Here is an 11,444-nt window from a genome sequence, read left to right as displayed (position 1 = left end):
TATAAATTTAAGTCTTTCTTCTTTCGAGGTGAGAGTACTACCACTGGACCAATGCTGGCACCGAGCAGGGATAGCAAAAGACCAATCAGGAACTTGCAGTGTGGCATCAGCGTTGGATTTTAAAAGAGTGTAGGGGCTCTGTAGGAGGAAGGTACACCAGGAAATGTATGAGCTCCTGGCAAAGATTGGTTTAGAATAAGTAGTACGATACATTTTCATTTCATCGCAGGAAGATAGGAACAAAACAAGTCATAGAAACATAGAAACATAGAAAATAGGTGCAGGAGGAGGCCATTCGGCCCTTCTAGCCTGCACCGCCATTCAATGAGTTCATGGCTGAACATGCAACTTCAGTGCCCCCTTCCTGCTTTCTCGCCATACCCCTTGATCCCCCGAGTAGTAAGGACTTCATCTAACTCCCTCTTGAATATATTTAGTGAATTGGCCTCAACAACTTTCTGTGGTAGAGAATTCCACAGGTTCACCACTCTCTGGGTGAAGAAGTTTCTCCTCATCTCGGTCCTAAATGGCTTACCCCTTATCCTTAGACTGTGACCCCTGGTTCTGGACTTCCCCAACATTGGGAACATTCTTCCTGCATCTAACCTGTCTAAACCCGTCAGAATTTTAAACGTTTCTATGAGGTCCCCTCTCATTCTTCTGAACTCCAGTGAATACAAGCCAAGTTGATCCAGTCTTTCTTGATAGGTCAGTCCCGCCATCCCGGGAATCAGTCTGGTGAACCTTCGCTGCACTCCCTCAATAGCAAGAATGTCCTTCCTCAAGTTATGAGACCAAAACTGTACACAATACTCCAGGTGTGGCCTCACCAAGGCCCTGTACAACTGCAGCAACACCTCCCTGCCCCTGTATTCAAATCCCCTCACTATGAAGGCCAACATGCCATTTGCTTTCTTAACCGCCTGCTGTACCTGCATGCCAACCTTCAATGACTGATGTACCATGACACCCAAGTCTCGTTGCACCTCCCCTTTTCCTAATCTGTCACCATTCAGATAATAGTCTGTCTCTCTGTTTTTACCACCAAAGTGGATAACCTCACATTTATCCACATTATACTTCATCTGTCATGCTTTTGCCCACTCACCTAACCTATCCAAGTCACTCTGCAGCCTCATAGCATCCTCCTCGCAGCTCACACTGCCACCCAACTTAGTGTCATCCGCAAATTTGGAGATACTACATTTAATCTCCTCGTCTAAATCATTAATGTACAATGTAAACAGCTGGGGCCCCAGCACAGAACCTTGAGGTACGCCACTAGTCACTGCCTGCCATTCTGAAAAGTACCCAGTTACTCCTACTCTTTGCTTCCTGTCTGACAACCAGTTCTCAATCCACATCAGCACACTACCCCCAATCCCATGTGCTTTAACTTTGCACATTAATCCCTTGTGTGGGACCTTGTCGAAAGCCTTCTGAAAGTCCAAATATACCACATCAACTGGTTCTCCCTTGTCCACTCTACTGGAAACATCCTCAAAAAATTCCAGAAGATTTGTCAAGCATGATTTCCTTTTCACAAATCCATGCTGACTTGGACCTATCATGTCGCCTCTTTCCAAATGCACTGCTGTGACATCCTTAATAATTGATTTCATCATTTTACCCACTACTGAGGTCAGGCTGACCGGTCTATAATTCCCTGTTTTCTCTCTCCCTCCTTTTTTAAAAAGTGGGGTTACATTGGCTACCCTCCACTCCATAGGAACTGATTCAGAGTCAATGGAATGTTGGAAAATGACTGTCAATGCATCCGCTATTTCCAAGGCCACCTCCTTAAGTACTCTGGGATGCAGTCCATCAGGCCCTGGGGATTTATCGGCCTTCAATCCCATCAATTTCCCCAACACAATTTCCAGACTAATAAGGATTTCCCTCAGTTCCTCCTCCTTACCAGACCCGCTGACCCCTTTTATATCCTGTCATGATCTTATTGAATGGTGGTGCAGGCTCGAAAGGCCGAATGGCCTACTCCTGCACCTATTTTCTATGTTTCTATGTTTCTATTCAGCCCCTCGAACCTGTTCAGCCATTCAATTAGATCATTGCTCATCTGTCTTTTAATTCCGCGCATTGGTTCTGTAACCCTTAATACCCTTATCCAACATAAATCTATCAATTTCAGTCTTACAATGTTCAATTGACCCCCAGCCGCAACAGCTTCTTGGGGGAGAGAGTTCCAGATTCCCACTGCCCTTTGTGTGAAGAAGTGCTTCCTGACATCACCCCTGAGTGGCCTGGCTCTAATTTTAAGGTTTTAGCCCCTTGTTCTGGACTCCCTCCACCAGAGGAAATCGTTTCATTCCATCTACCAGATTGAATCCTTTAATCATCATCATCATCATAGGCAGTCCCTCGGAATCGAGGAAGACTTGCTTCCACTCTTAGAATGAGTCCTTAGGTGGCTGAACAGTCCAATAGGAGAACCACAGTCCCCGTCACAGGTGGGACAGATAATCGTTGAGGGAAGGGAGGGTGGAGCAGGTTTGCCGCACGTTCGTTCTGCTACCTGCACTTGTTTTCTGACCATCTTAAAGACCTCAATTATATCACACAGTGAGGATGTAGGGAGATGTTTTTTTTCAATTTCTTTGCATAAAAATGTTGGCGATGTGAAAAAGAGCTGTTTGACTAACAGGCAAGAATCATCCAACTGGGTAAATTGTAGAGTCTGTCCACTTCCGACTTGGTGCAGAAAGGCAGGAGGCCATGTGATGAAACCTCCAGGCATATGTCCAACAAAAGGTGGCAACCCATATTTTCAAAGAAAATATGTTTGGACAAACTTTTGTTTTTTCAATTACTGGGAACGGTAGCATAGTGGTTATCAAAGAGAAGTCACGTTTGACAAATTTGGTTATGAAAGGGAAGTCATGTTTGATAAATGTGCTGTCATTCTTTGAAGATGTAACGAACAGGGTGGATAAAGGGGAACCAGTGGATGTGGTGTATTTAGACTTCCAAAAGGCATTTGTCACGGTGCCACATAAAAGGTTACTGCACAAGATAAAGACTCATGGGGTTGTGGATAATATATTAGCATGGATAGAGGATTGGTTAACTAACGGAAAACAGAGAGTCGGGATAAATGGTTCATTCTCGGGTTGGCAATCAGTAACTAGTGGGGTGACGCAGAGATCAGTGCTGGGACCCCAACTATTTACAATCTATATTAATGACTTGGAAGAAGGGACCGAGTAAAACATAGCCATGTTTGTTGACGATACAAAGATGGGAGGAAAAGCAATGGGTGAGGAGGACACCAAAAATCTGCAAAAGGACATAGACAGGCTAAGTGAGTGGGCAAAAATTTGGCAGATGGAGTATAATGTTGGAAAATGTGAGGTTATGCAGTTTGGCAGAAAAAAATCAAAGAGCAAGTTATTATTTAAATGGAGAAAAATTGCAAAGTGCTGCAGTACTGCAGGACCTGGGGGTATTTGTGCATGAAACACAAAAGGATAGTATGCAGATACAGCAAGTGATCAGGAAAGCCAATGGAATCTTGGCCTTCATTGCAAAGGGGATGGAGTATAAAAGCAAGGAAGTCTTGCTGCAGTTATACAGGGTATTGGTGAGGCCACACCTGGAATAATGCGTACAGTTTTGGTTTCCATATTTGCGAAAGGATATACTTGCTTTGGAGGCAGTTCAGAGAAGGTTCACTAGTTTGATTCCGGAGATGAGGGTGTTGACATATGAGGAAAGATTGAGTTGGGCCTCTATTCATTGGAATTCAGAAGAATGAGAGGTGATCTTATCGAAAGGTATAAGATTATGAGGGGGCTTGACAAGGTGGATGTAGAGAGGATGTTTCCACTGATGGGGGAGACTAGAACTAGGGGCCATAATCTTAAAATAAGGGACCGCCCATTTAAAACTGAGATGAAGTGGAATTTCTTCTCTCAGAGGGTTGTAAATCTGTGGAATTCGCTGCCTCAGAGAGCTGTGGAAGCTGCGACACTGAATACATTTAAGACAGAAATAGACAGTTTCTTAACCGATAAGGGAATAAGGGGTTATGGGGAGCGGGCAGGGAAGTGGAGCTGAGTCCATGATCAGATCAGCCATGATCATATTAAATGGCGATTCAGGCTCAAGGGGCCGTATGGCCTACTCCTGCTCCTATTTCTTATGTTCTTATGTTATTGGACGCGTGTTCAGAGGCCTGGTTTCATAATCCCACCACAGCAGCTGGGGAATTTAAATTCAGTTAATTAAATAAATCTGGAATCAAAATTTAGTGCCAGTAATGGTGACCATGAAACTACTGGGTTGTCGTTAAACCCCATCTGGTTCACCAATGTCCTTTAGGGAAGGAAATCTGCCGCCCTTACCCGGTCTGGCCTATACGTGACTCCAGACCCACAATAATGTGGTTGACTCTTAACTGCCCTCTGAAATGTCCCAGCGAGACACTCAGTTGTAACAAGCCGCTACAAGAAACAATATTAAGCCATCACCGCAAGGACTGCAGCGTTTCAAGAAGACGGCTCACCACTACCTTCTCAAAGGGCAATACATGCTGGCCTTGCCAGCGATGCTCACATCCTGGAATGAGTAAATAAAAAAAAAACACTCCTTACAATCTACCTCCACCTGTCTGAATATCTCCTTATGTTGCTCAGTATCTAACTTTGCTCGATAATCGCTCTTGCAAGGCGCCTTGGGGATGTTTTACTAAGGTGCTATATAAATACAGGTGGTTGTTGTTGCCCCTTTAATGAAATTAATGAAGCAATGATCCTGTAAATGAAAACCCGAGGAACTCATTCAGGGAAGTGGAGCTGAGCCCATGATCAGATTAGCCATGATCTTATTGAATGGCGGAGCAGACTCGAGGGGTCAAATGGCCTACTCCTGCTCCTATTTCCTATGTTCTAAGTGTTCTCATCACACAACCAAAGACAAGAATTTGCCATGATGAATTGGAACTCTTGTGGCCTTTAGTGTTAAAGCGAACATAAGAAATGTTGGTAGATTACAACCAATGTATCTGCTATCTCTGCCACCACTTCTTTTAAGACCTGAGGATGCAGGCCATCAGTTCCAGGGGACTTGTCCACCTTTGGTCCCATTATTTTACTAAGTACTTTTTCATTCGTGATATGATTATTTTAAATTCCTCCCTCCCCATAGCCCCTTGATTATCCATTATTGGGATGTTTTTAATGTCTTCTACCGTGAAGACTGATACAAAATGTTTGTTCAAAGTCTCTGCCATTTCCCTGTTCCCTATTATTAATTCCCCAGTCTCATCCCCGAAGGGACCAACAATTACTTTAGCCACTCTTTTGCTTTTTATATACCTGTAGAAACTCTTACTGTCTGTTTTTATATTTTTTGCAAGTTTAATCTATCTTCCCTATCTTTATTATTTTTTTAGTCATCCTTTGCAGTTTTTTCAAAGTTTCCCAATCCTCTGGCCTCCCACTAGTCTTGGCCACTTGGTATGCCCTTGTTTTCAATTTGATACTATCCCTTATTTCCTTAGTTCACCACGGATGGTTATCCCTTCTCTTACAGTCTTTCCTTCTCATTGGAATATATTTTTGTTGAGAGTTATGAAATATCTCCTTAAATATCTGCCACTGCTTATCAACGCTTTAATCTATTTTTCCAGTCCACTTTAGCCTACTCTGCTTTCATACCTTTGTAGGCTCCTTCATTTAAGCTTAGGACACTGGTTTAAGATCCAACTTTATTGCCTTCCAACTGAATTTGAAATTCAACCATGCTATGATCACTCTTTCCTGAAGGATCCTTTACCAGGAGATCGTTTATTAATCCTGTCTCATTACACAGCACCAGATCTAAGATAGCCTGCCCCCTCGTTTTTTCTGAAAAGTACTTTTCAAGGAAACCATCCCAGATACACTCTATGAACTCTTCCTCAATTTGATTACCTTTACCAATTTGATTTTTCCAATCAATATGAACTTTAAAATTGCCCATGGTTATTGCCATTACTTTTTTACAAGCCTCCATTATTTCTTGATTTATACGCTGTCCAACAGTGTAGCTTCTAGTTCTAGATTCCCCCACAAGGGGCAACATCCTCTCTGCATCTACCCTGTTAAGCCCGCTCAGAATCTCAGTTTCAATAAGATCACCTCTCATTCTTATAAACTCCAATGAGTATAGGCCCAACCTGGTCAATCTTTCTTCACAAGACAGCTCTTTCATCTCAGGAATCAACCCAGTGAACCTTCTCTGAATTGCCTCCAATGCAAGTATATCTCTCCTTAAATAAAGAGACCAAAACTGTACGTAGTGTTCCAGGTATGGTCTCACCAATGCCCTGTATGGTTGTCCCAACACCTGGGAATCCCTGACTAAGTGGAGGAAGAGTATCCGGGAGGGCGCTGAGCACCTCGATTCTCGTCGCCGAGAGCATTCAGAAAACAAGCGCAGGCAGCGGAAGGAGCGTGCGGCAAACCAGACTCCCCACCCACCCTTTCCTCCAACTACTGTCTGTCCCACCTGCGACAGAGACTGTAATTCCCATATTGGACTGTTCAGTCACCTGAGAACTCACTTTTAGAGTGGAAGCATAATTTCGAGGGACTGCCTCTGATGATGATGATGTACAGTTGTCGCAAGACTTCCCTGCTTTTATACTCTATCCCCCTTGCAGTAAAGGCCAACATTCCATTTGCCTTCCTAATTACTTGCTGTACCTGCTGTGATAACTTTTTGTGTTTCATGTACAAGGAACCCCAGATCCCTCTGTACCTCAACATTTTGTAATCTCGCTCCATTTAAATAATAATTTGCATTTTTATTCTTCCTACTAACCTGGATAACCTCACATTTTCCCACATTATACTCCATCTGCCAAATTTTTGCCCATTCGCTTAGCCTGTCTATATCCCTTTGCCGATTCTTTGTGTCCGCGACACTGGGTCCCATTCAGTCTGCCGACAATCACTCATAAACAATGCGACGGATTGCGATAGCTCATTACTGTGACGTTCCGTTTAATATTTAGCACTAGAATTTAACACATTGTTAGCCGGACACTTTCAAAGTGAACAAGTATCCATTATATTAAAATAACTTATAATACATTAAACAACAGCGACAAGGGGAAAAAAAATGAACACACCATTCCAAATAATTACACATTTGTTTTTTTTTTCTGTCTTTTTCTCTCTGTTTTTTTTTCCTTCTCTACAATTTTTGTTTTAAATGTCTTTGTGAAGTATTTCCTGAGTCTCTGAATCGTGTGTGAGAGTTGTTCCCCTGACCCCCATTTCAGTGAGACGTTCGAATACGTCTTTCATCGGCGTGGATACGAAGAGAAAAAATAAAGAAACGATTCATTCGGCTGGTAACTCCGGCGTAGTTCCAAGGGAAAACAAGTCAGCCTAGTTCGAGGAAAGGAAGTAGGCGGTGTGTGTGTGGAGTATTGGACTGTTCAGTATTCCCGCATTGGACTGTTCAGTAGTCCCGTATTGGACTGTAGAGCAGGTCTCCAGTTGTCCTGGTTAACCCTTGCCACTGGATAAAGGCCTAGCTCTGTCAAGCCCGTGTGATGGCTGGAGTGCAACGGTCACCACATGTTAAAAAAAATCCACGCACAGGCATCTTCCATCCCCTCAATTGGAGTTCAGGACTAGAACATCAGGTCCTTCATTGAAACATCTGTGAACACTTGTGGAAGCAAGTCATCCTCGTTCGGGGGACTGCCTATGATGATGATGATTGGATTGTTTAGTATTCCCGTATTGGACTGTTCAGTATTCCCGTATTGGACTGTTCCGTATTCCCGTATTGGATGGTTCAGTATTCCCATATTGGACTGTTCAGTATTCCAATATTGGACTGTACAGTCACCTAAGAGCACACTTTTAGAGTGGAAGCAAGTCTTCCTCGATCCCGAGGGACTGCCTATGATGATGGCGGGAAGCATGGTCCCACTAGTTCTCCAACCGCACAGTCATAAACTTCCAAATGTGGCAGTGCAGAGATTTTTTGGAGTCCAACGTCTCTTTGGCTGAACCGGGTCCTGTTTTTTTTTTTTGTTTTGTTTTTGTTCGTTTTTTGTAAATGATTCTGGGCTCGATGTTTTTTTCTTTTGCGCTAGTTATTTTCCCGCGCGCGGCCGTGCTTATTTGCAGACGCTGACCCACTCCGTCACTCGGCACTCTTCGCACGCCACGTAGCAGCACCAGTGGAACTTGCAGTTGCAACGCTCGCGGCGCGTCTGCCGCAGGATGTTGTGGCCCCGTCCGCAGCACAGGCTCTCGCAGTTGTCCAGGCCGGGGCTGGTCTTGTTGCAGATGCGGCCCCGTGTCCCGGCCGAGTCCAGCTCGGGCTCGCTCTCGCAGAAGTTGGGCGACTCCTCGAAGAAGACCAGCTCGGCGGCGGCCGAGCCGGATTTCCGCCGGTGCGGGTGGTGGTGGTGGCCGTGCTCCAGCTGGCCCGCGTTGCGGTTGTGGGCCCTGATCAGCGTGGCGTTGCGGAACTTGCGCTTCAGCAGGCTGCCCACTGTCCGGAAGTCCGGCGTCACCTGCCAGCAGGTCTTCAGCTGGCAGCTGCCCGAGGTGCCGTGGCACTTGCACTTACGCTTCATGTTCTCCGCAATCATCTGAAGGGGGAGGGGGGCGCAAACAGAGAGACAAAACAAGAATGTAAGAACATAAGAACATAGGAACTAGGAGCAGGAGTAGTCCATACGGCCCCTCGAGCCTGCTCCGCCATTCAATACGACCATGGCTGATCCGATCATGGACTCAGCTCCCCTTCCCTTCCAGGTCCGCATAACCCCTTCATTTGCATTTATCTTCTTCCTACCAACGTGAATAACCTCACATTTTCCCACATCATACTCCATCTGCCAAATGTTTGCCACTCACTTAGCCTCTCCATATCCCTTTGCAGATTATTTGTGTCCTCCTCACAATTTGCTTTCCTACCCATCTTTGCATCATCAGCTTTTATACTCTATCCCCCTTGCAATAAAGGCCAACATTCCATTGGCCTTCCTCATCACTTGCTGTACCTGCATACTAACTTTTTGTGTTTCATGCACCAGGACGCCCAGGTCCCTCTGTACTACAGCACTTTGCAATTTTCTCCATTTAAATTATAATTTGCTTTTCTATTGTTTCTGCCAAAGTAGATACCCTCACATTGTCCCACATTATACTCCATCTGCCAAATGTTTGCCACTCACATAGCCTGTCCATATCCCTTTGCAGATTATTTGTGTCCTCACAATTTGCTTTCCCACCCATCTTTGTAGCATCAGCAAACTTGGCTACATGACACTCGGTCCCTTCATCCATGTCATTAATATAGAGTGTAAATAGTTGAGGGCCCAGCACTGATCCCTTCGGCACCCCCCCTAGTCACTGTTTGCCAGCTGGAAAATGACCCGTTTATCCTGACTCTCTGTTTTCTGTTAGTTAGCCAATCCTCTATCCATGCTCCAAGGAGATTCTCGGCCGAAAATCTGTTCGTGTTAGCCACGTGAGTTCAGAGAATCACACAGCCTGGGAGGAGGACATTCGGTCCATCAGAACGACTCGTGGCGTAAAAAAGATTTTCCTTATCTCCCACTGATAAAGACAGATTAATGGAAACATTGATTTAAGAACATAAGAAATAGGAGCAGGAGTAGGCCATACGGCCCCTCGAGCCTGCTCCACCATTTAATACGATCATGGTTGATCCGATCATGGACTCAGATCCACTTCCCTGCCCGCTCCCCATAACCCCTTTATCCCTTATCGGTTAAGAGGGAACAACAGGGAAATAGGTCAGGAATCATCCAACATCCAGGGATAAATGCTCAAACATCTCTTTGCATGCCAGAACTGGTCACTGTTAATAATATATCTGAGGGATATATTATACAGGAGCAGTATATCTGTGCATGTGCACAGGACGTCATATCTGTATATAAATACAGGGTATTATATCTAGTATCAGCACTCTTGCCTCTGAGTCAGAAGGGACTTGAGCACATAAATTTAGGCTGACATGTCAGTGCACTGCTGTGGGAGCGCTGCACTGTCAGAGGTGCTGTATTTCAGATGAGACATTAAACCGAGGCCCCCGTCTGCTCTTTCAGGTGGACATAAAAGATCCTGTGACACTATTTCGAAGAAGAGCGGGGGAGTTATTCCCGGTGTTCTGGGTCAAAATTTATCCCTCAATCAACATAACAAAAACAGCTGATCTGGTCATTATCACATTGCTGTTTGTGGGAGCTTGCTGTGCGCAAATTGGTTGCCACGCTTCCCATATTGCAACAGTGACTATACTCCAAAAAGTACTTCATTGGCTGTAAAGCGCTTTGAGACACCCGGTGGTCATGAAAGGCACTATATAAATGCAAGTCATTCTTTCTTTATATACGGGGTTCTATATATGGGTATATATACAGGATTCCGGAGATGAGGGGGTTGACTTATGAAGATAGGTTGAGTAAGTTGGGCAGTAGAGTTCAGAAGGATGAGAGGTGATGTTATCAAAACATATAAGGTAATGAGGGGGCTCGACAAGGTTGATGCAGAGGCTATTTCCACTCATAGGGGAAACTAAAACTAGGGGACATAATCTCAGAATAAAACTGAGACAAGGAGGAATTTCTTCTCTCAGAGGGTTGTAAATCTGTGGAATTCTCCGCCCCAGAGAGCTGTGGAGGCTGGGTCATTGAATATATTTAAGGTGGAGATAGACAGATTTTTGATATAAGGGAGTAAAGGGTTATGGAGAGCGGGCAGAGAAGTGGAGCTGAGTCCATGATCAGATCAGCCATGGTCTTATTAAATGGCAGCGCAGGCTCGAGGGGCCAATTGGCCTACTTCTGCTCCTGTTTCTTATATTCTTAGGAATTGGCATTTATATAGTGCCTTTCACAATCTCAGCGTGTCCCAAAGTGCTTTACAGCCAATTAAATACTTTTGATGTGTCGGCCCTGATGCACACCTTTCTGTGCTAATAGGTGCGATATAAATACATGTGGCTGATAAGACGCTGAGAATGAATGAGTCACAGGCGGACATTGTGCAACAGTCTAGTCCCATTGGTAACAGGCCACACACCAGGAAAAAGAAAGACTTAGGAACTCGCACAGAGTTGTTTGAAAATATACATTTTAATGTTGTTACTTCACTGATTATACCTTATGTCAGCTTGGGTGCGTGAGCTTTTCTGTTTAATTGCAGATGCCTTAATGAAGTAATAGTGTGGAATGCAAGAGACAGTAATTGAGGGCATTTTCACTGAAGGATGGACCAGAACCTCCTGCGATCAACTAATACGTGTGCTGTGACTGCAAGTTCATCAAAGACATTTCGTGAACTTTTCTTTCTGTCTCTTTTTTTAAAAGTGTAAACAAATATTTTTCCAGCTGCTTTTCAGTTTGTCTGGTGGGGTGGCGGGGAGTGGGGGGTGGGTGGGGGGGG

At 44.5% G+C, this 11,444-nt stretch overlaps 1 protein-coding gene across 1 annotated transcript in view; it reads right to left on the bottom strand.

Annotated features, from left to right (window-relative positions):
- Positions 1-8,137: 8,137 nt before the first annotated feature.
- LOC139253661 (protein Wnt-10a-like) overlaps positions 8,138-11,444 on the bottom strand; it is a 100,868-nt gene continuing 97,561 nt past the window's right edge. Inside the window, exon 4 of the mRNA XM_070873503.1 lies at positions 8,138-8,617. Within this exon, the coding sequence (XP_070729604.1) occupies positions 8,138-8,617 (480 nt within the window). The remainder of the gene's footprint in view (positions 8,618-11,444) is intronic.

The sequence above is a fragment of the Pristiophorus japonicus genome, chromosome 3, assembly GCF_044704955.1.
Source record: "Pristiophorus japonicus isolate sPriJap1 chromosome 3, sPriJap1.hap1, whole genome shotgun sequence".
Taxonomy (NCBI): domain Eukaryota; kingdom Metazoa; phylum Chordata; class Chondrichthyes; family Pristiophoridae; genus Pristiophorus; species Pristiophorus japonicus.
Note: the sequence above shows the minus strand (reverse complement) of the source record. Positions and strands in the feature narration are given on the sequence as shown.